This window comes from Lepidochelys kempii, chromosome 10, assembly GCF_965140285.1.
Source record: "Lepidochelys kempii isolate rLepKem1 chromosome 10, rLepKem1.hap1, whole genome shotgun sequence".
Classification (NCBI taxonomy): Eukaryota; Metazoa; Chordata; order Testudines; family Cheloniidae; genus Lepidochelys; species Lepidochelys kempii.
Window position 1 is genome coordinate 74,947,516 of NC_136389.1, and position 23,954 is coordinate 74,971,469.

General features: G+C 38.6%; 1 protein-coding gene and 1 long non-coding RNA gene across 29 annotated transcripts in view; one reads left to right on the top strand and one right to left on the bottom strand.

Moving 5' to 3' along the window:
* Positions 1-2,629, top strand: part of LOC144930928 (uncharacterized) — a 67,760-nt gene extending 65,131 nt beyond the window's left edge. For 2 of the 3 annotated variants that reach the window (XM_078854672.1, XM_078854673.1), the window contains 2 exons: positions 1,871-1,907; positions 2,512-2,629. In XM_078854672.1, coding sequence (XP_078710798.1) covers positions 1,871-1,907; positions 2,512-2,514 — 40 coding nt within the window. In that variant the 3' untranslated portion in view covers positions 2,515-2,629. Of the gene's footprint in view, positions 1-1,870; positions 1,938-2,511 lie in introns of all 3 variants that reach the window. The other variant, XM_078854674.1, reaches the window with a different exon arrangement.
* Positions 1-23,954, bottom strand: part of LOC140895064 (uncharacterized) — a 131,925-nt gene that overhangs the window by 105,224 nt on the left and 2,747 nt on the right. For 15 of the 26 annotated variants that reach the window (XR_012154071.2, XR_012154074.2, XR_012154069.2 and 12 more), the window contains exons 2-8: positions 19,099-19,147; positions 9,741-9,863; positions 5,642-5,724; positions 2,000-2,094; positions 1,164-1,325; positions 642-889; positions 28-159 (exon numbers count right to left, since the gene is read on the bottom strand). This is a non-coding gene — a long non-coding RNA (uncharacterized LOC140895064). Of the gene's footprint in view, positions 1-27; positions 160-641; positions 890-1,163; positions 1,326-1,999; positions 2,095-5,641; positions 5,725-9,740; positions 9,864-19,098; positions 19,148-19,704; positions 19,803-23,954 lie in introns of all 26 variants that reach the window. The other 11 variants (XR_012154068.2, XR_012154067.2, XR_012154075.2 and 8 more) reach the window with 9 other exon arrangements.

Below are 23,954 nucleotides of genomic sequence, written 5' to 3' on the forward strand. Positions count from 1 at the left end.
AGTTTGACAGGAAACTACACTACTTACTCTTAGATGAGGATCTGGCCACAATGATCTATGTGTTCATCATTTCTAGGCTGGGCCTTAGCAGTTCTCAGTATCCAGAGTTGAAGATGGAGGTTACTAAACTCACTTATGCAGAATGCAGCAGCTTTCCTCCTGAGCAGGAAAAGACAGAGAGAAAAAATCATATGACATTCAAATGGGCTGACGCCTGGTTACACCAGAGAGTGTCCTCTAGTGACAGCTGTGTTTCTCTGGGATGATGCACCTACAGTCGGCTAGACAAAACTCACAGGAGCCAGAGCTAAGGTATTCTTGGTTTCTGTGTCCTCAGCTGTGGAACAAAAGTACTGGAAGGGATAAGACTGAATCCAAACAAAACATTCTCCATATTCAGGTTTTACAAAAGCTTTTTAGCAATAACCAAAGACAAGGAATGAGAACAGCAAAAATGAAAGAAAAAGAGAAAGAGGCAGGGGCAAAGCTTCCTAAGGAAGAGGCAGAGTTCCTATAGAAATCTCTTTGTAGAATTACTGTGTTTTGTGCTCCGGGTGCTACAATACTAGATACTACATCCTAGATATAACTAAATAGATTAACTTCTTGCCCACAACAAAAATTAATGCTCCCTTTCTTACCTTAAATGTCTTCAGAGATAGTTCCAGGACTTGTTGAGGATAGAGAGAGGAAGAAAGGGAGGCAGAATGGTTGGAAGCTTCTCAACAATGCAAATACCCTCAGGTCATGTTGGCCAGACTTCAGTGAATGCATCAAACCCTCTAGAAGTTAGAAAGGCTTTGAGTCTTGATACTAGATCTAGTTGTGTTGCTATCTCTACCTCCTACATACAACCTTGTCATTGTCTGGGCAGCCCTCTGTGTATTACCTGCAGACACATAAAGTGAAATCTGAGGCTCTCCATTGGAAGATTTAGATGGATAGATAGAATGAATGTTAGCTGGGGCAAGAATAACCCTTCATGATACCCAGGATAGGACAAATCACATAGTCAAAGAACGAATGAATTATATTAGTAGTTTTGTTGTTTCAAATAATGCATTTAAATATTTAAATAAGTCAAAACTACTTAATAAAGTTTGTTCCAAGTAGCAATAGTAATAACAGTTACTAGAGGACTAAATGGTGCAACCTTAACTCACATTGAGTAGAACTGTGCTCCCAAGGAGTTCCATTGATTTCAACAGTACACATTAGTTATGCCATTTCTTGCTTCTTGATTTTGATGGGACAGCAAAGGTATGAGGCCAACATGAGTGCAGGACTCACAATCTAGACTGGAATGACAGCTGCCAAAGAAGAGACTGTAATGCATGTAAGTTGTGTCCATATTATATGCTAAAATTTATTTTTTTCATCTTTGTATTATTTCCTTGCAACATCCTAAGATATTCAGATAAAATGCAAGGAAATGTTTCAATGCACTGTAAAATACAAATAGCATAACAAAATTACTCAACCCATCAGAAGGTAGAGTTTGCATAACTAATGTGTATTATAGGATCCCTTACAAGTGAAATGCTAAATTCCAAGGGGCTGAACTGATAAAATATTTTGATGTATAAATGACGCAGCTCTTGCTATGATAACAATATATGCTTTATTGAATAGAACAAGAAATGGTCAAGCAAAGCGTTATGGCTGGGCTGGGGATTAAAGATAGACTTTGGCACTGGGGAAACTCCAACTTGAACATGAATCCACTTGCCCTGAAATTTTACTCTTGCTCTATTGTGCCTAAATTTGGAGCTTTTTCCTTCAGAACCCAACTTTATTTCCCCCTTGATCCCAGAGTGAAATAATAATAATAATACTAAACAGTGAATAAATTATGTATTTGTCTTTGCAGTGAATCAAGCCCCAGCCATTGTGATAATTCCAAGACGGTGAGAACTCCCATCTGAAATCTTCTTTCGGTATAAAAATGAATCATTTCCTGCCACGTGAATATGCCTGTTTTACTTCAGTCCTTGCTTACCTTCTAGTCTTTAATTTTCTCCTTTCAATGGATTACTCATACCTGTTCCTTGGCTGAAGGTGGGGATTGGGCAACAAGAACTTGCACCTTATTGGCTGAAAATGGAAAGCAAGAGTATTTGTGATTCAAAAGCTGTTGCTATCACAGTGTTACAAACATATCATGCAACGAGCAAATGCAAACTTCAAAGAGAGTCTCATGTCTCTCAGTCAGAAACAGCAAAGAGAAAAAGTGAAGGGGAGTCTTTCTGGCTCAGTCTGAGAATACAGGTTCATTCAAGCTAGACCAATTCCAGTTAATTAGGATCAGTGTTGGTTTGTGAGACTGTAGGAAAATTAACGGATGCATCCTGGTTAGGCCCATCCTTTTCCAGTTCTCAGTACATTCAAGCAACAGAAGTGGATTCTCTTCAATATAAAAATACAAACATTACATAGGTTTCTCATTGCTTCTATAATATATTACAAAGATTTTTATGTTGCTGTTTTCTTATCCCCCACCTTCTTCCTCAGTAAAGTAAAGGAACTTTGAATGCTGTTTAATGTCAACCCATTTGTATGGATACCTCATCTGGATTTTTGTTGTGTTATCCCTTGATCCCTTGTGACAATGCCTGATTGTGAACATCTAGACAAGGATGATATCAGCATTTCAAGGTATTTTTGACTGCAAGTTTTTTGTTGTTAAATGACTCAGGCATAGGCACTGGTGTATACAACATGAACGCACATCAAAGACATACACATTTCCATTGTATCTCCACTTCTCTCCCTTTCAATGGAGGGTAGGATGCAAGAGTGCTCCTCCTCCCCAATAACTGGTACTAAGTTGCTTTCCAGACTGTATTGCATTAAATGCATAACATACAAATAAGAGAACTGCACACTGGCAATTTGTGGTGTTTTTCTTTTCCTAAAGGTTAGACAACAAGAACAAAGCAGTGTCTTAAAGAAATTTTCAGTCTCCCTCCTGTGGACTCTCTTTGCATAGGGAGAATCTTTGGGCATCATAGCTGGCATCATAGCTGGCAGAGCTCTCTCTTCACAATGTATATGTCATAGAATCATCTAAATATAGGGCTGGAAGTGACCTAGAGAGGTCATCCCCTCTTGCTGCGTCAGGACCAAGTATACGTAGATCATCCCTGACAGGAGTTTGTCTAGCCTGTTCATAAATACCCCCAATGATGGGTATTACATAATCTCCCTTGGTAACCCTTTCCAGTACTCAACTATCCTTATAAACATTTTTCCTAATATCTAACCTAAATCTCCTTTGCTGCAGATTAAGCCAATTACTCTTTGTCCAACAGGTGTCATCTATGTTGGTGTCATGTACATGGTAGGGACTGAGAGAGCATATCCAGAGCACATTGTGCTTTAGTAATCCTGCCCAGCACAGTGACCCCTAGAAAGACGTTGTTTCTGGTGTACTTTAGAGTATCTCTGAGGCGGCTCTAAATTACTCCACAGGCTAATCTGACCTTGAGATGCCCTGAGGAAAGGTAAAATGGACTTAGATCCATCTTCTCCTTCCTTAGAAGTTTTTAAGGTCAGGCTTGACAAAGCCCTGGCTGGGATGATTTAGTTGGGGATTGGTCCTGCTTTGAGCAGGGGATTGGACTAGATGACCTCCTGAGGTCCCTTCCAACCCTGATATTCTATGATTCTGTGATTCTCCTGGTACCCATCACTCAAATCATGCCCCAAGCACAGCTTCATCAGACATAAGTAGAAGAATAATGGATATTTTGAGAACATCTTACATAGTCTTGCCTCTCCTCCCTATAAAACATTAAGCTTGTTTGGAAACTGGAGGACTGATTGCCATTATTTTTCAGGCATGAGGCCGTGTGTTGTAATGCAACGGCACATTGCTCATCTCATCCTGGGAAATGGGTATGGCACACCCTGCAGGGTCCCTGTGAACCTGTTAGAACACCTAGCTACTTATAATTCACTAGTTAGCTGTACTCTTAAGGTTTGCATGCTTTACAGACATGCCTCCTCGAGGAGATATGAGGGAACAGAATGGTGCCGAGAAGGGAACGCCAAAGGTAATGTAATGGATATTGCAGGTGTTTTTTAATTATCAGAAAATCAGGCTGGTTTTTAAGTGTTCTAGAGCACCACTGCAACATTGCTACAGCCAACTTCAGTGTTGCTTTAAGGCAGCTGCTACAAATAAGCGTTCACAATTGCAGATGTTTCCTCTTTTTTTTCACTCCTTGCTTAACACGGGCTGGAAGTGTTTGTTTATTTATCTTAATGAAGTGTCTGTTCAGGGGACTGGATAGCCCAATGGCTTTGTAATGCAATATATTGCCTTTCATCTCTAGCTCACGAGTTCAAATCCAGCACAGCTGGTCAGGGTCCAAAGGCCATTACTATCCAGAGGCTGTTTGGTGACCAGTGTGAAATGACAGGTTTCAGAGTAGCAGCCGTGTTAGTCTGTAGCCGCAAAAAGAAAAGGAGGACTTGTGGCACCTTAGAGACGAACACATTTATCTGAGCATAAGCTTTCGTGAGCTACAGCTCATCCGATGAAGTGAGCTGTAGCTCACGAAAGCTCATGCTCAAATACATGTGTTAGTCTCTAAGGTGCCACAAGTCCTCCTTTTCTTAGTGTGAAATGAGTTAGGCCAACTTTGTCTGTTTACTGATAGATAAGTGCCAGCTTCACCATAAAAAGTGACACAGTTAGTACTAATGATCACCCATTTTTGACTTTCTTAGGAGAGAGGCTAAGGACATGGGTGGGCCATGAAGACGTAGCCACCCACTCATCCACAGTGATGAGTCTTGTTAGGTCAAGATTTGAGGCACATGGACAAAGAAGCTTGCACGCCTGCAAACCATGCTGTTCCTTTTCTCTTAATAGGGAATTTAAAATCAGAAGTTTGCAAACCGGGCTGGCTGATATTAGGCTCCTAAATCTATATTTAGACACCTAGATGTAAGTGGCCTGGCTTTCAAATGTGCAGAGCACCCATAAATGTCAATGAAGTCAGTGGGAGCTGAAGAGATGCAGCATCTGTGAACTTTTATTTGGGTGCTTTAAAAGGCACATTTAGCTCTTACGGTATCAAGTATTTCCAGCCAGGCTGGAAATGGAATATACATACTGATACAGTATATCATTCAGCCCTCATAGAGTTAATATGTTGGGAATTAGCTCGAAGGCATCTCTTCAGGTGCTGATCAGGAAAACACTGCACGGGCTATTAAAATAGCTGCTTTTGGTAGGGTTGCAGGTCAGGGGTAGCTTACTCCCATATCCTCCCTTGTAGCCTGACCTGTGCACCACTCTTTTTAAGGTCAGGCCCTTAACATCAGGAACCTGTTAGAAAGAAAGATGGATCGTTTTTAAAGCTGTTGCCATTCTTAGGGTTAAGTTTGGAGAGGGGATAAGGCCCAATAAACTTTTATCAATTGAAAAATAAACCTTGCCTAAATTTGAATCACAAACTCATTCAAACCTGTGAGACCTGGCCAAAAAGTCAACAAGCTTGATCTTGCCCACAATGCAACAGCCACCAGGATTCGTTTCGAACCATGCTTTGTGGCCCTAATGGTAACATTCTCATCTGTTAGTTACAGTTTCATCTGTAATATCTTGATAAATGGGGTAAAATTGGTATACCTGTGTTAATTAAACAGGAGATAGCAGAGACAGCTTTCATTTCCGAAATTCTTTTGTGTAGATTATTTCCCAGGGCTTCACAGCTGGGGGAAAAATAACAAATCCAGACACATTATGCATAATTTTTCAGCCTAACTGATAAAGCTATTTTACTCATATAATGATCCATGATCTTTTTTGTATCATGGAATATTTAATTATTTTGCTGCCACATGGCAGTTTCCTTTACTCTGCTTTTCTCTGTGTGTGTGTGCGTGCGTGCATGTGTGCACTTTTGTAACAATGTTTTCCTGTTAATCACAAGGAAATGTGCACATGCATAAGTGCCAGGACTGGGGGGGAAAATGTTACAAGTTCATGAATTGTAATTTTCAAACTCTGTCTGCAGATTAGTATGTGTAAACATAAGTCTGCCCCTCTTCATTTTGGATAATTGGTCACAAATGCTACTTGACACTTTTCAAAGCAGACACTTTACATACTTCTGAATCATTGCTGAACTTTTTGGCAGGAATTCATTTGCTTTCTAACTCAGCCACTCATTCATGGTCCAATCCTGCCGTTCTTATTCCACCAATTTCAGTGCAGTGTTCTGACAGAGTAAAAGAAGCAAAAGCAGGGCCCAGATCCTTAACTGGTGTAAATCAGCATAGCTCCATTGGATTCCATGGGAGCTACATCAGTTTACACCAGCCTTTGCCAATACTCATTAACCAGGGGATTTTATTCTTAAACTTCTCTTTATATATTTAAACTTTCAGACTACACTGTATATATACTGTAGCATCATGGATATCTGAAGGAATGAGATGACACCACATTGTCAGAAAACACAACAAACAATCATTCATCTATAGCTATCACACAGCAATACCAGCATCCTCTAGAGCTATCCACGGGTGGCCCTGTGTTTCAATTCTCATTCTCCCAGCCTCTCTTTCAAACCGCACCCATGTACAACTCAGCTTGTGGCAGAGGGGAAGCCCATTAATATATATAGACCTATATTCATGTGCGGATATAAAGTTTAAATTATTCCACATAATTTTGTGCTGTTAATCAGTCCATTCTTTGTGATGACATTCTGTGACTGCTGTGTGTTTACTTAACATGCACAGTTACTGTAAGAACTGAGCAGACTGCACAGCCCACTTAGAAGTGCTTGCCAGATCCCAGGGAGTGTTTCTGTGTGTAATTCCAGTGTTATTTTTAGGTAGGAGCATGGTCCCCTAAGAGTGTCACTGGGAACATTTTATTTTATCTGATGACTTATTTCAGTTTTATTCCAGCAGTCTCTGACCACAATAGTCTTCCACGCACATGCACATCCATTAACACTCAGTGTAAAATATGGGCTTTCCATTTATGGTATTTGTTTATTTTTCAGTGTATTAAGCATGCACCCATTGCACTTTTCAGGTTTTGAAGCAGGATTCATTATGGTGCAACACCACTACATTGCTTTCTTCATCCAGAAAATGGATAGAAAAGGAACAGATTGAGTTTAGTTTGAGAAGCAGGTGTAGGTTCAGGTGGAGACTTATTTTATCTGAAATGTCTTGCTCATCTCTAATATTAAACCTATTTGTTAGATGTAGCCTGCACAGTGCACTAATTTTTGCAGGAAGTATTTGGTTCATACTGTACCTTATCAAGACCCAACTTATATCCAGTCAATGGACCAACTTCTCCCTGAGCTTCACTGGGTTCACACTAAGGGCAGATGAGGGGATGCGGCAAAGGTACATTTGTGCCACCCCGGTCTTTTGTGTCAGCTGGGAGCTGAATCATCGCCTGTCACAAGTTATAGCAGTAGCTGGAATGACAGTCCCTTTGGCCTTGTATGCCTTGGTCCCACACCCGCCAGTCCCTGTCACAGTCCCTTCTCATCACCAGCCCAAACCTGAACACTCCCATCCTACAGTAGGGGAACAGATGGTGTAAAGACTGCTAAACCAGCTTCATAATGCAGAGGGATTCTCCTATGTCAAGGGAACCCTTAACTGCCCTATTGGCGCAGCTTGACACTGGGCTTGCGTTGGAGCAGTGCAAAGGAGAACTTAGGGTAGGCCATGGATCTGTCCCCTTGACTTCAAAGGGACTGCATGGCAGAATTCAGCCATATTTTTATTACATGGGGGCTCACGAGTACTGTGTTTGTTAAGGATTTAGGTCCTAGGTCTTATAGAGTCTGACGTGAAGTAACACATGAAGCCCCATGTACAACTAGTCCTATGGCACAACAACTGTTGCCAGGGCCAGGGATTTCCCTACACACACCCACACCCGAACTCCCTCATAGGTCAACAGTTCCAGTGCTGCCAGTTTAGTCATTTTCCAACTCTTTCCCCACCACCACCCCGAAATTCAAATAGCCCCTCTGATTTCAATTCCCTAGCCTGTGTGCGAGGACTCTGTATAAGCAGGGCTCTAACTGGCAAGAGAGGCGTCATATATAAAGTTAGCCTTCAAGCCCAAATCTTTGACTTAGAAACATTTGAAATAGTTTGCCTAGTTTCAGGATAGAAGAGAGCAAGTACTGGCTGTGGTCTTCTAGGACTGTCACTGATAGAAATGTTGGTAATTACTCCCAAGGAGTAATAGTTGGTGTTATTAAGAAAAGAAAAGAAAAGAAAAGAAAAGAAAAGAAAAGAAAAGAAAAGAAAAGAAAAGAAAATTAAGTGTGGTAAAGGACTGCTTCACACTCTTAATCAACATATTTTCTGTGTAGTGTGCATGCTTGCTAGATATGAGTGGCTCAGTAATGCCACAAGTGATGAAGGAGAACCCACAGCATGTCAGTGATTCTAGTGCCAAGTACATACAGGCCATGAGTCAAAGCCCAAAAAGGCCCGACTTAGCACTACATCACCATAAAGGGATATTTCCACACTCATGGTCATTAGGCTCCAAACTCTCACCAACTTTCATTGGGATTTGGATGACTAACTGCTCTTTGGGCCTTTAAAAAGTCCCCCATAAGCTTTGCTTCAGGGACTTGCAGCAAGAGTACAAATAACTCTTTGATCCTGATACAGTATAAACATTTTTTTTCTATCCGTATGCATTAACAAAATTTTCCCCTACCCTCAAAAAGAATGACAACAAAAATCCTTGCCTAGGCTAAAGATCTGACTTAAACCCACAAAAGAGCATTCAGAGTTAAGGATGATCCTCCATCTTGAACTCACAACATTGTGCCTCAAATAGGGCAGCCAGCAGGAGTACATAAGGTTACCCACTGATGTAAGCCATCTGTTGCAATGCCTCATGAATGCCGTTATTGAAAGTGAGTAAACTGTTGCTTCAATGGGCAAAAATTTTCTTGGTGTACTCATAGTGTTGTGGCCAAATTCCAGTGTTGGTAATTACATTCTGCCTAACTGCAGAATATGTGTGTGGGGAAGAAGGGGGAGATTCCTTCCTTTCTCACGATTCTAAATTGTAGTCTAGTGTGATATCCACTGTAAAACAGTTGTTGAGTTTTCCTGTATTTCTGAATCAAATGATCTGTGTACACGCAAAACTGTTTTTTTGAATCCAGCTGTGTAATCCAATTGTATTACTTAAAAGTGATCTGATTATTACAAGATGTCTATATTAAAAAGAACAAGTGAAATTTATCTCTAGTGCACTTCCATAGTCGTCTGTGGCATTACACCAGAGATAAAATGGGCCATCCATAGTAATAAGCATCATGACTTAGTTTTTTAAAATCACTGGCTAACTTGTATCTTGAATGATTGGATTCAAAAACTAGTAGGTTGCAAGTAGGCCTTTTTGTTTACCTATTATGCAAGAAATAAAACAATATTTAATTATGACAAATCAAACATCTGAATCTCTGAGTGTAGCGTATATTAATTTGCAGTACTAATGTAGTAAAGACTAGATTAAAAAGCTTGGTTTATTTGGAAACGTACTTATTCCTAAAAGCATGTATCCAGATCATTTTTAAATTGGATCTCTCATCCCCCATGGGCCACATCACATAACTGGATGCCAATGAAATGTCTGCAAATGATAAAAACTAAAAAAAACACCATTTTCTTTTTGGTCCCTGGAGAGCTGGGAGATGGGACAGCGAGAGAGAAGGTACCTGCAGTGGGCAGGGATTCTGTCTGCTAAAATTCATCATCAAATCTGTCCAGCCTCTGGGACTTCATTTGAGTGCCTGCGTCCACTCAAGCTGACCTCATTGCAGAATCAGAAGTCTCTTGATCTTAACAGAGAAACCAAAAAGGAAAGTAAATCCCAAGTGTCCAGCTCAGAGGATGTGACATGAACTTTGGAAAGATGAAAGATATGAGGAACATTTAATATTCCAAAATGATAGGTTGTTGCAGTCGGTGGATCAGGGATGAGACGACTGGGGAACCAGATTGGTGCACCTTTGGGTCAGTTCACTTCTCATGTCGTCAACATTTTGTTTAATTTAGGAGGAAACAGTTCTGAGCTGAGATAAAAACTACAAAAAAAAAAATCACTAAATCACTACACAGGCTAACATAACAATTTAATCTAGCCTGTGCTTCCCCTAGCTTTATACCTACGGTCTGATTTCTTCTTCTTCTGTTTCTGACGTCTATTTTTCTTTTACTGGGCTAACCTTAACTTGGAAGCTTAAGGAGCTGAGTGGTTTCATTCTGGGTACAGCTAGCCAATATACAAGTTCATTTATGACCAACAATAATGGGTCTGATCTTGAAGTCACTAGAACTTCAGTGGGAACACTAGCAGGACAAATATTTGTATTATATGTGCTAAAGGATCAGTAATTAAATCTCTTGTTTTGGGGAATTAGGTGGTCATAGCGGATATCACAAAGTGTTTTTCCCCCATGTTCAGCACTGGCCATGTGCATTATGAATATATTCTTCCTCTGGTGTATCGGGCACAGGACACTTGCTGGAGCCAGAATACTGAAATTAATGGACTTATAGTTCACCCTGTTGTATCAGATCAGTATTTAGCTAGTTCCAGTCCTGCATTTAGGGATTTATTCTTCCCTTACTGCTACTGTGAGGGGCAGGAAATATAAAATTTAGACCAGGCCTGATTAAAATCATGGGCACCGAGCTCTTACCCTTAAAAAACCATTTTACACAATCAGTCTCGGAGCCCTGAGTCTCCTAATGAATATTTGGCTAAGTAAGAGAGCAAATTTAATATTCAGAACCTTGGCCTGTCTTGATTCATCCCCCGTTGGTGGTGTGGGAACTACCCTTAGAGGGCAAATGGTATGTTTCAGTGATTAAACAGAATCAGCAGAAATAGTTTAAAATGCTAGTGGAGTGTCTGGAAAGGGACACAGGGCCAGATGTTTAAAGGTATTTAGGCACCTAAATATGAGGGTAAACACCTAGTAGGGTTTTCAAAAACACTTGGGTGCCTATCTCCATCTTTAGGTACCTAACTACCATTAAAATCTAGCCCATAGACTTTTGGAGGATGCAACATGATGTGGGTCACACAATAAAAGTATCCCAAGCTGCGGCCCAGGATGCTTCAAAGGAATGCTGTTTCAGGTCTGCTCTGATTTCTAATTAGATAATGAATGATGTAGGATTCTAAAGCCAACCTGGAATTTGTGTTAGCACTTTGCATGTATGAATGACAAAGGAACACTGATTTCATATTGATTTAAATGATCCAGCGAAAGAATGTTTAAACATCATGTGCTTGATGCCCAGCTATGCCAGAGCACCTGGAAATATCAACTTAATTCCAGATGTTCTGCCAATGACAAACTTCTTTATTTTACAGCCACACCACACGCACACACTCACCATGTGACTTCCAGTTCCACAAATAAGACTGAGCCGTTTCTGCTCCTGGTCCCTTGATAACTCTGATTTGCAAGTGCTGGAAAGAATTTTAATCTACATAGTTTTAAAAGAGAGGGGGCTTTTAAATATGCTGCAAACAATTTGTGATGGTCATCTCTAAAATGCAGTTCCATTATCCTTTTCCATTTGGAATGAATGAGGCTAATTAATTTCAGGCCATACTTGATGAGGTCAGCACCATGCGAAGGGTGCGTGCTAGACATTGCTAATCTCTTTCAGCTGAGAGTGATGAATTAAAGATGAAGCATGCCTTTGCAGGCCTAATTTAGAATGTATATCAAAAACCTACAGCAAATAATACTATACCCTACAACAAAGGAAAACTTGTTCTCTCAGGCTCCCATGTAGTGTTGATTTTAAAGCCATTTTCATTTCACTTTGGAATTCCAGCTGTGGATGGGTGAAACAGTTCAGAGAAATCAGGGTTTCTCAGCCTGCATGGACAAAGTGATGGTGGGGGGAAGAACTAGTCAGTGTTTGATCCTGTATGTATTGTGATTCTAACTGTATGCATTACATTTAGTAAAGCTGTCGGAGTCCTGCATTCCCCAAGTTAATAGTACCTGTGACATATTACCCCTGTGCACCAAAGGAGTTTTCCTAATATATTTTACAGTCTAAAGGGAAAGCAATAAATTTGTTAATGATGGTTCTTATCAATTTTTACTGGGTTTTCTATGTTGCCCCTGTTCTATAGGCATGGCATTTAATTTCTGTTGGGACAATAATAAAAATACACAAGCCTCCAGGCCAACAAAGAGCAAGATCTCTCCACTCTTACTCACATTGAGTAGCACCTTCCTTCTTGAATAGTCCCATTTGCTTACATCAGTAAGGGTAGCAGAATTTGGCCCAAAAGGTTGCTATGAAAGTCACTGTTAAACTAACCAGGCCCGATCCTCAGGCCGTCTAAATTAGTGCCGATCCATTTAATTCAATGTAGTTATGCTGATTTCTGACTGACTCAGGTCTCATCCATGGCCAAGTCTTTCCATACTTAGGCAAAACTCAGACTGAAATCAACAGGAGTTTTGCCTGAGTAAGAGACTGCAGGATTTGGCCCCATATGCAGCAAGAAATTAGACATAATTGTCATTGCTGTAAAACAGATAATATGAAATGTAAATCTGTTCTCTGGAGGGAGAGGTTGAAAACAATAGACCTCCAGCTACCCAGCACTGTGTTTCTTAGTACCTAGCGATTAGCTGAAATTCTTGACAGGTTATTGTAATGAATCAAAGTTCCCAACTGGTGGCCATAACCGGCTGCTGTCTTTGTATCCCAGTAGTCCTCATTAGAACAAAGCTGCTTCGAATTAAATCCAATCTACATGCCGAATCAATCTTTCAACCCTTTGATTGCTTCTGAAAATATTTATATTTCTTAATAATGCACATTTTGTCCCGCAGCCTGTGATTAAACCCAGACAAGGTCTAGAAAAGCCTAGAGTGTATATGGAAGGGGTTATTTGGGACAGGAAAGGAGAGATAAAGAACACAGGTTTTTCCCATTGTGGAACCATTAGAGTGTATAAATCTAGCAAATTTAGTTGTATAAGCATCAGAGTGGGTTGGTAATAAATACAGATTGGAGTATTATAGTAACCAAATGGAGTGTATGGATTATGTTCAGTAGTTCATAATTCTCCAACGCTGCACTCTAGCTAGCTTCTCACTGCACTGAACTTTATTAATATTCTCTTTGCATGTTTCCTGCTGAAAAGTTAAAGATTGCAATGATACTCTACATAATACCAACATATTTAAAGGATCTTCCCCTACAACTAATTTCAGGGAATGGTTTTTAAAGGGTTTAATTAGAAGAAACAGATGCTGTAAATCCGCTACTAACTCCATTAAAAGTCACCAATTTACACCAATTGTGGATCTGGCCTTAAGTTCATGAAAATCAGAATTTGAACATAAACAAGTAAACCACTATTACTACTTATCCAATTAATTTTGTAGGTGGTCAATGAGGGGCTCTGGGGTGGGAAACACAAAGGCTTTCCAGCTGCAGCCCATGGTAAACAGCATGTAATATGTTTAGTAAAAGGTGATGTAAACTACAGGTAAGATAAGGTGGCAGGGTAAAGATGGATATATTCCTTGGCTGAGAAGTTATTGAATGATTATTAAAATTTGCATAGCTAGGTCCTGATTCTGCATAATGGGAATTATGCCCTTGCTTGGGAACATAGATCAGATGAGGGAAAATTCCTTGGCATTCCTCCCTAAACATAAGTGACTCTTCTTAGCTATAATAATAATGAAAAGGTGCCAGAGGGAGCTGACTTTTTAGAAACATGTAAGAATAAATCAGCTGGGCAAAATTATTACTATCCCTGAGTAAAGAGAAGAAATTTCTCAGAACTGAATGAAAAATATATTGTTTAATTATAATAATCAAGATGGTAAAGGAAGATCTAGTAGATTTGGTCCCTTTGCTGGTAAATTTTCATTATAGTTATGCAAGTCTTCAGTAAAGGATGGAAGCAAAAATTCTTGCTCAACATGCTTTTCAGTCAGTCAACACACATTTCATTGTATTAAGCTGCCATTTCCTAAATATGTTATTTATGATCATTACTTATCTTATTAATTATAATTATTATTTATTATTATTTATTTATTATATCATGAGTCTTGACCAATATTCGGCATTAAAATGTGGTTAGGATACATGGTCTTCCAAAGTAGGGGAACCTATGCATTATCACCAGGGGGGCAAAAATCCTTGTGTCAGAGATATAGGACCTGATCCAAAGCCTGCTGAACTTAATAGAAAGACTCCCATTAACTTTAGTAGATTTTGGATCAGGCTTTTAGTAAAGATGTTATATGATGAAGCTGATATTTTATGAATAACTTCTTCTGTTATTTGACAAGCCCAATTGTACACTGCATTTGGAGTTCATTATTGAAAAGAAGCCTTTTGTGTGAGAACTTTAAAATATATCCTTTAGTGAAGAGACACACAAAACACAGAAAGTATTGTCTTCTGGGGTGCTTTTATTCAAGAGTTCCAGCCTAAAGGTGTATGCCTATTTTTAAAAGAAATTTTCTGATTGTAGATAACGGCTCAATTTGATTTAGTGTCGAATGATAGTGATGGGGTTGATAACTGAGCATTCATCGGTAATTCATCTTGTGCTAGTAGAAATTTACAGCAAAGCAGTGCTTTCCCAACACTGACAAGTCCTATTAATCTTCTTCAGACACATTTCAATAGGTGTCTCCATCTGTGCCCAACATCTAAACACTCTGGCATCACTAGGGACTTTGAGACACCTTCATTTCAGGTTACGCTAGTAAAAATGTGATACTAGATTGCACTCTATTTTTTAACCTAATTCTCTCTTTTCGTTCAATTAGCCTTTCTTGCCTGCATTTTTCAACTTATGTGTAATATCCTTTTCCCCAGAAAGAGCTCCAATGGAGATTTTATTTCTTATAGAAACAAAATATACTATGTTGAGAGCAGCCAAAACCTTTAACTTTTAAAACAGCATAATACAGTTCACAGTTACTGTGGAACTACAGATACTGGCTGCAAAAGTGTCTTCTGTATAGCATGCCCACAAGGCAAACTATATCTGTCATAATGCAACTCTTACAGGCATTATTAGGCCTGGGTAGAGGAAGGACTGAAACTGAGTTTATTCTTTTTCCAGGTTACCAATTTTTTAAACAGGTCATTGCACACCACTTTGGTTTTGAAGTCCAATACAATCCCAAAAGCATCCATGTGTGCTCAGCTATGTGTAGATCACCACCATATAACACACCTCTCTTTACATGTGCAGCTAATGCATGAACAAACATTGCACAGTCAAATTAGAGCAGTAACATTTATGGGTAGATTATGCTCGCTCTTCCTTGCTTGTTACTGAAAGAAAAGTAATTTGCAAACCACATGGACAAAGTATATGTAAAATGTATGTGAATTTCACCCCAGAAATGAACGTTGTTAGCTTCACTTTCAAACCTGCAATGACTTTGTTAGCAGAGACAGCATAACTTTAAAGATTATTTATTTCAGAAAACCGAGTCACTTACTCCACATGGACATTTCAGTTATGTTTTAAAAGAAAAGCTGGAGATGTTTTCCTAATTTTGATCTCTGAGTAGCTGCTTCATTTCCCACAAAAATCTTGTCGTGAACTTTCTCCTTAACAGATCCAAACAATGAGTAAAATGCATAAATATGTAGCAGCATTCTAGAACTAGGACAGAGTCTCAGACGTTGTTTCTTGCTTCTATGAAGTTCTCTAAAACCATCCTGTGAGTCATGTTATAGATCTAAATGACCTTATTGTAGGTGGCAAGTTTAAATGTGCCATATTAATAACTTGTTATCCAAGACAAATTAAGTCCTTATGTGTCAAAAGCACTCTGCTCTGGATTACCTACAAGACAAGTATTTATTGAATAAACGTTGGATCCAATTTCATTTTAATGTGACTGACTGTATGCTTCAGCCTTTTAGAATGAGATAAAAACACTCAAACCTATAACTCTGTTGCAACATTACACCTAACTTGTCTATTTCTATTATTGTCTCTTAAAGTGGGATATGGATAGGGTTTTTTGTTTTGTTTTGTTTTAAAGGTTTTATTATTATTATCATTCTGAAGAGCAAGGGGAGAGATAGAAAAAAGGCTGGCATTCAGCCTAAAGAGAAATCATTGAAACAAATTAATCCTATGCCGTTTAAATTGACATGGTAATCCATCATCAGCAAAGGCAAACTCTGAAAGCAATCTAGAATCTGCAGTGTTCTTTCACTGGCCCTGAGGCACAAAGACAGATAGTAAAAGAGGAGGAAAAAAAATCATAAAAGTTAGCAATGCCTTGGAAAAGAGAAGGGGGGGGGGCTGGGGGAAAGAAACAGCTTTCACTTTTCCTCCTTCTAAATATCCAGTTCAGAAAAGAATCCTGATTAACCTTCAACAGTTGTTTACTAAGCTGAGTGTCAAGTCATCATCAGCTGCAAAGCAAGGAGTGTTTTTCATATAGTGTCCAGCCTTTATCAACTCTACCATGCAAAACTATACCAAACATCAACTTTGGCAATTCTCTCCATTTGTGCCTTATATCAGCCTAAATTTAGTTATTCCAAATGGACAAAACTGTGCTTTTTCTTCATAACATTGTACTGGCATCAAAATTTAATAGTCTTGATCTGTAAACAGTTGATGGAAAAGGCTTGTTTGATAATCTAGTCCCCACCCCTGTCTGTACAGGATTGTCCACTAAACTATATTTCCTTGGGCTTTGTCTAATCTAGTTTTAAATACCTCTAGTGATGGGACCTTTTGCATTTTTAACATTTAGAACACATGCTGCACGGGAACAATTTAAAGGTCTCAGGCCTTGGAAGCCAGTTGTACTGAAGCCGCTACCATCATCATATAAAGTTATCTACCACTCAGCCAGAACTGAGCTATCTAAGAACAGCTTCTACTGCTCCTACTTTTCTTTTAAGCTAACAGATCTGTAACTTTTATCCAAAGCTTCTCCTCACTAACTGGGTCTAGCAATCCAAAGAGTAGAATGTTTGTTATTGAATTAATACTTTGAATTTTAGACAGTAAAATAACATAAAATAAAAGTAGAAAGCTCGGGAAGAAATAATACCTTAGAGTTAGAAACTGACATAGTATGAAGAAAAAGTCAGGCACCTTTGTGCCAAAGGCAAAGAGGTGAAAGGCTGGATAATCTGACCCATACCCAACATCTGCCCTATTTTAATTTAGCTGGGATAAAGTTTCTTGTTTATTATTAAGAAAACTTTGTGGTAGAGAAGCCCATGAGCAATGTTATCAAATCTGTTTTATTGGTGTATTACATGCTGTACTATTGCGGGTGGGTTTTTTGGGTTTTGTTTGTTTGTTTTTTTTAGGGATCCCCTCCCATTCTAAAGCAACCCAGTTCTCAGGTTCTACTATTTGGATGACAATTTCATCTCCCTATGAAGCACTGCAACTGGATCTGAAACACATTGGGCAGGTTAACTGCTCAGTGTCGGTCAAAAGGATTCATTTTTAGGTGAAGAACTGTGCAAGGTTTAAAAGTGCCAAAATGACATTTGCAAGTCACTATCAGAGATGTTTGCTGAATATAAGTGTAAAGAATGGCTGAAGTAAATAACTGTATTCTGCATAACACTAAATTGCTAGTGTCGAAAATGATCTCACTCGATTTATGAATTTATTTTCCCTCTTGTAGCAAGACTTCTTAGATTTAGTAACAAAATATACTATAATATAAAGGGGTAAATATAGGGACTGAAATGACTCCACTGACTTCAGCTACCTGGTCTGTGTCCGAAGGAGGCTGAATACTTAAGTATACCTAAGATTAGGATATGATTAAAACCATAATATTTTTATAAGCACTAATATATTTAAAATCCAAAATAGGGTTATTTCATTATCAGATAATACTTAGATCAAATTAAATACTGTAGCTGGAAATAAAGTTGTATGTAATTGTTTGCTATTAAAACCTAAAACTGGTCCTAGTTTTTAAAATTTGTTCTTCCTGGCTCTTGATATAAGGCAAGCTTTTCATGAAAGGCCACACCTGCCATTTTTCACTGTTTGCTGGTATCCCCTTGCTTTAATGTTTTCAGTTTAGTTTAATTCTTTAACATGATAAAATCTCATTCAATTTATCTCAAACACAAAGGATTTTTTATAAGACTGATTAATTCCTTATAAATAGAAATTAGACTTTCATACAAAACTAGCACCATTTTAAAAATGGTGTCTGCAAAAATAAGGGAGGAAATGTGAAGAAATGTATAACTAGATTGATAGGCAGTACAGAGAAGGATTTCACTATTGTAAAATAGCTCATCTTAATTCAGTTCAGAACACAGAGTCTAAAATATGCATTTAAAATATTTCCAAGAAAGCTTCAGCCTTTAAGAGGAGGGGAAGTTTTAATTAAGAGGCTATAAATAGGTAATTGATAAAAAAAAATTCCTAAATTCATGTCATGTGGTTCAGCTGTGGTTATGTGTGTACATCTGTCTGTCCCTGTCTAGGCTTATTGGATATTTCTGATAGCTGTATTTCTATTTAAGTAATGCCTAATGCAGGCCCTAGAATGTAGTAACTGCTTCCCTAAATAATCTGTTTCTGTTTTTTTTTTAAAAAAAATAAATAAATAAAACCTAAAAGAACCTCAGAATGTTTATAAATAAAACTAAAGCTTTCCTTTTTTATATTTGATAATGTTATTTTAAAGCTGAATATTTAATAAGTATATGATTCTATACTGCCTAAGATTCTGCTAATTATTTTGGACTTGTCTCTTAAAAATCACAAGCCACTAGAAAGACTTCATTATTAGGTCTGTTGAAAGGAAGACAAGTAAAAATAGAAGGTAATGATTACTATTATTGGGGCGGTTTACATTTTTTTTAAAATTTTTGTTTAGCAGAGTGATGGATTAAAATCTAGTTATATTCTAAAATCAGAGTGTGTTAAATAGACAGGAACATATTACAGTTATCATTCATATTCTTTGCTATTCCAGTTATCTTGTTAATTTGAAAATAACATAAAAGTACGCAGAGATCATATTTAAACATACTCACCAAAAATGTACCCACCTGCCTCAGCAGTTAACAGATTTCTATCTTCATACTGGGAAAAAGCAAACAAGCAAATAAAAAAAACCCAATTCAAATGTATAGGTTAAGATTTGTATATGACAAATATTGTGTGAAATACATAGAAACCTGCAAACAATTTCTTTGCTTAAAAAGTAGTTTGATAGCATTCAAAGATACAATTCAATATCAAGTTAAAAGATTTAAGAACAGAGAATATGAAGCAAAAATGCAAATTTCTACAGTGTTATTCTGTGTGTGTAAATACATATATCGGCATGTAGATACAATCTGAGAGTTATTAACTTTCAACATCAATGATTAATCTTGAATCAATACACTGCAACTACCTATTAATATATCAGCCAGGTGTGCTAGCAGGCAAATATACTTTGAGAATTATTTCTAGATTTCTTCTTTAAAAGTTATAATTTGACTATGGAGAGCAATCTAAAGCGATTGTTTTGGAGCTGGTAAATATACTTTTCTTTTTGCAATATCTGACATTTTTAGAATACTTCATTTACTCCACGTTTTAAAAGTAGGGAAAAAGAAAATTTGCAATGAAGTAAATCAAAAATATTGTTTTACCGAAGTGTGCATATATTTATAAGGTTTATGCATGGATGTTATATATGTATAGGCAGGCAGGCAAAACAGTTTTCTTTCCATTTCCATTTTCCTTCGTACTAGAAAAAAAAGGAATAAGAAGGATCAGAGTTCTTAAACCTTGCAGCCACACTGAACCTCACACTACTGCAATCTCCTTTCTTCCCTCTCTCTCTCTCACACACACACCCTTTAGATTAGCGTAGTTAACCTTGGTTCTGTGCTGGAGCGGGAAGGGTTAATGAAACCAAGCTCTTTACGACCTCGAGGGTCAGACTCTTCCTATCTGCAATCTAAGGAATTAGGTAAAGAGGTTATAAGATTATAGTGGGAGGCGTTATAGGCCCTGCTGGCCTCACACCTGAACATATTGGTCTAATCCACTGGGATTCTTAAAAACCGCTTCAGCTATGGAAAACTGTTAATTAGTCTGTATCTATCCTGGGGTTTCCTGTTGCATTAGTGATCCAACAGGGTAGTATGAACCCCGTAGCCTTAATTTAGGGAGAAAATAGCCTTTGGATTAAGGGCACACAAAGGAATGAAAAGCCATTTTTTTCGGCCACTTCTTAGATATTAAGTAACCAGTTGCCTGTTCCTAGCTGTTGCTAACTCCAGTGCTTGATCCCGGTAGCAAAATTAGCACTTGGAGAAGTGAAAAGCCATTTTCCCATCAGTTCTGCTCTGAGGCTCCTAGTTTAAGGTGCCTCCATCCTTCTCAGAAAATAGCATCATTCGAGCTGCTTCTAAAAACTTTCTCTCGGTCGTATTGACTTAGTTCTATTCAGTGACACCCTGTTTGGGTTTTTCCCCCAAAGAAAAGATATCCGCGGCAGCTAGTCCCTTTAATAGGGAGACAATAACACTTACTCTATGCAAAAATTCACCAGACTCTTTAAATAGTCTACCTTAGGGTTGATTGGCAGAGTCATTGTCGAGTTCTACCTTTGTATACTTTGCTACTTGCCATGACTGTCTGAAGCAGAGTTGTACATAACCTACCACCACACATCAACTGATATGATTGTACCTGAGACAGAATTGAATAGTCCTTTAAAAACTGCTGGGATTGAAGACCCTGCATTAGAATCCCCATCCGAATTAAAATACTCATACGTGTAGAGCAGAGTTTAATCATGTTGTCTTTTTCAGAAGTGCCATTCGTGGTCACCTTAGAAATGCAGTAATCTCTAGATTACAGACTAGAGGAGCTGTTATTACAGTATAACGCGCTGTGGTTAAACACTAAAATCTATTTTATTCACCACGTTTATTTTAGGGGGTGGGAACAAAATCCCACCACTGAGATGAATTGACTGTAGCTGCTGTTATTAAAGACATTCCTGCCTGACGGAGATAGATAACTGAAGTCCCTTCAACTTGATCTCAAAGTCTGACCATCATATACTCCAACCCTCTCCTTTTTATTCTCGCTGTTATGTCTTTTGTCACCATTTTCTCAGTGTTTCAGTCATTGCTTTACATGTGGGTGGGGCAAACTTTTATGTCCTTCTCCTAGTTGTATTTTCCTTATAGAATTCCTATTCGCCTCCTATTTGTCTATTTCATGTGTGCTCCTGATTCCTCTGCCTAGCTGATAGGGATCATTTTAGAAATGTGGGTCTTATTCTTCCTACCTTCTTCGGGCTGATTGGGTATTATTTTTTTATTGGTTCTGCTACAATGGGTTCCTCCCTTTAATCTCCCGATATATTTTTCTTTTCTTTTCCCCATCCTGGTATAGCCAAATCCATGAAATTCACAGCCTCTCTCTACTGGGTCGCCTAATCACTTGATATCGATTTCCCTAACTCTTTTCATCCAGCTGAAGACACATCTTAAAACACTCCAAGCCAGAGTGTGCTCTTTGCTTTATACACACTAATAAAATGATTTACCCTTCTCTCTCTACTCTCCTCACAGGAGAAAATCGTTCAAGTCCCGGCTATTTGTGTGTGATCAGTAAATATTTAGTGTGGTGACATCTTCGGCTCCTCTCCTGATCAATACCCAGCCCAACAGGAGGTGGACTTTTGTCCGGGAGGAGACTTGCTGAGAGCTCCTTTAGATGAGTTCTTTGCCTCTCCTACAGTTATGTTATGATTTCTTCTTGAATGTACCCAGTAAAGAGAGAAATATAGGGTTTTAAATGGTCTGTTCTCAACCTGTTTACTTTGACATTAAACCACCTACGCATCACCATATCTCCCATCTCCCTGTAATGTTCTAAACTCTTTCCAACTGCAGCTGCAAAATGAATCTCGATCAAGCCACCAGACACACTCCATTTGCCATTCTGTACCCCCTCTTTTTTCTCTCTCCTCGCTTAACAATTCACTGTCGAGTGAGGGGGGGACGTGGGTGAGGGGTCTGTTTCCTCAGTCCCACTTGTGCAGGAATCAGGATGTCTCGCTGTAAGGGTTTCACTCCCTAGCAAAGTCATGCTCAGCGTCGTTCTTCGGAAGTGCCTGGGAATACAAGGTGCCTCAGGAACTTCACATCCATCCATACGCTTCTTCTCCTTGCAATCTGAGGCTATGTCCCCCCAACCCCCTTTAATAGATTAAAATGAGTCAGGGCTGGCATATGGAAACTGCCTTTAAAACAATTAACAACGGACTAGATATTAAACCCCATTTTCTATAACTACCCACGTTAGAGAGCTTTCTCTAAGGTACTAAAATGGCCAGAAAGAGGAGTTCATGAGTGCTTCTTCTGATCTGTTATTTCATCCCAGGGAAAGCCCGTGCCTGGAATGTGAAATATTTTCTATTGTAAATGATTAAATCAGTATATAATATGTGTATGTGTTTATACTAGTGCAGAGATAGGTGTATGTGTATACACGTGTGTATAAAATATAATACATGAATACACAACCATATTTTAGATTTAGCATGTGTGCTTATTTGATCCATATTTTATACACAGCTATATATTTCATTATATGTCTGTATTTAGTCATCTATCTCTATATTAGCTGAATATTACTTGCATTTATATATATAATTGAAGTACCCTTACTGCACATATATAATTTACAGCTATATAGCCAGGTTATATATATAGCCGTAATTATGTATGTGTACTACAATTAAATATTCTACTATACAAACAACTACATCCACATGTTAACTTTGTTTATAAAGCACTCTAACTAATGGCTTTTAACTAATTTATCCAGTGCCTTATACAGGTAAAGGAGACGACTGGGGGAGGAGGGGGGGGATCCATATCAAAAGGTGTTACACCCTCTCTGCCGGAGGAACTTTGCACATCTTGTATAGAGCGATTATCTCCAGAATATATCTTTATACTAATGCATACTTAATTGGTCTGTCTTGACTGTCCATATAAAACAATTTAATTAGGGTGCTTTCTGCTTTGGAAAGAAGAAAAAAAATCTGCCCAGCATTTATTGTATTTAGCACCAATACAGGCAGAAAATGTTGCACAAGGTTTTGGTTGAAAGAGCACCTATGTGACCATTGAAGGGCGTTGATCCGAAAAGACAGAGAGGACAAGTAAAATCGATTTGAAGCGACCCTCTCTGTCCCTTTCACACCATTCAGACACTCCATTCCTTCTAAGACAAAGACCTAGCGCCTTGGGAATGCTTGCAAAAAAAAAAAAAAAAAAAAAAAAAACCTCCAATCCCACAGGCAAAGGGAGCACTTTGAGAAATTCCTTGATATTGCTGTTATTTTTTTTAAAAAAAAAAATGATCCACCCCAAGATATTCTTACCCGGCGTCTAACATTTCTTCTGCAGGAATGCCCCTGGAATGGGTGGAGGTAATTATGGCTATTAGTATTGCAAGTCTAGTTTCAACCTTGGTCTTTCGCAGGCTTTTAGGGTTAAAATAGCCCTCACCTCTGACCCCTGAAGAGCAGAGTTGTGGCTGTCGCTACAACTTGGGCCAAAGTTTTCAAACGCTGAGCTGCACAGCAGAGGGAAAACGTCTCCCTGGAATTATTTTTTATTTTAGATTTAAAACATCTTTAGCCGGTTTAATTAAATCCCCTCCAGGCAGCACCTTGTAGGGGGGGCGGGAGCGGGGTGGTGGGGGGGAGAATCCTTAAAGGTATAGTCCACAATCTCTCTCTCTCTCTTTCTTGTTTCCTTTTGGGCAGTTTGTTTTCAAGCACGAAAATTGTTATCATAAAACTGAATTATTAGGTCATCCTTTCATCCTTGGATGGCAAGGATAAACCCAGGGGGGAGGTTTAATT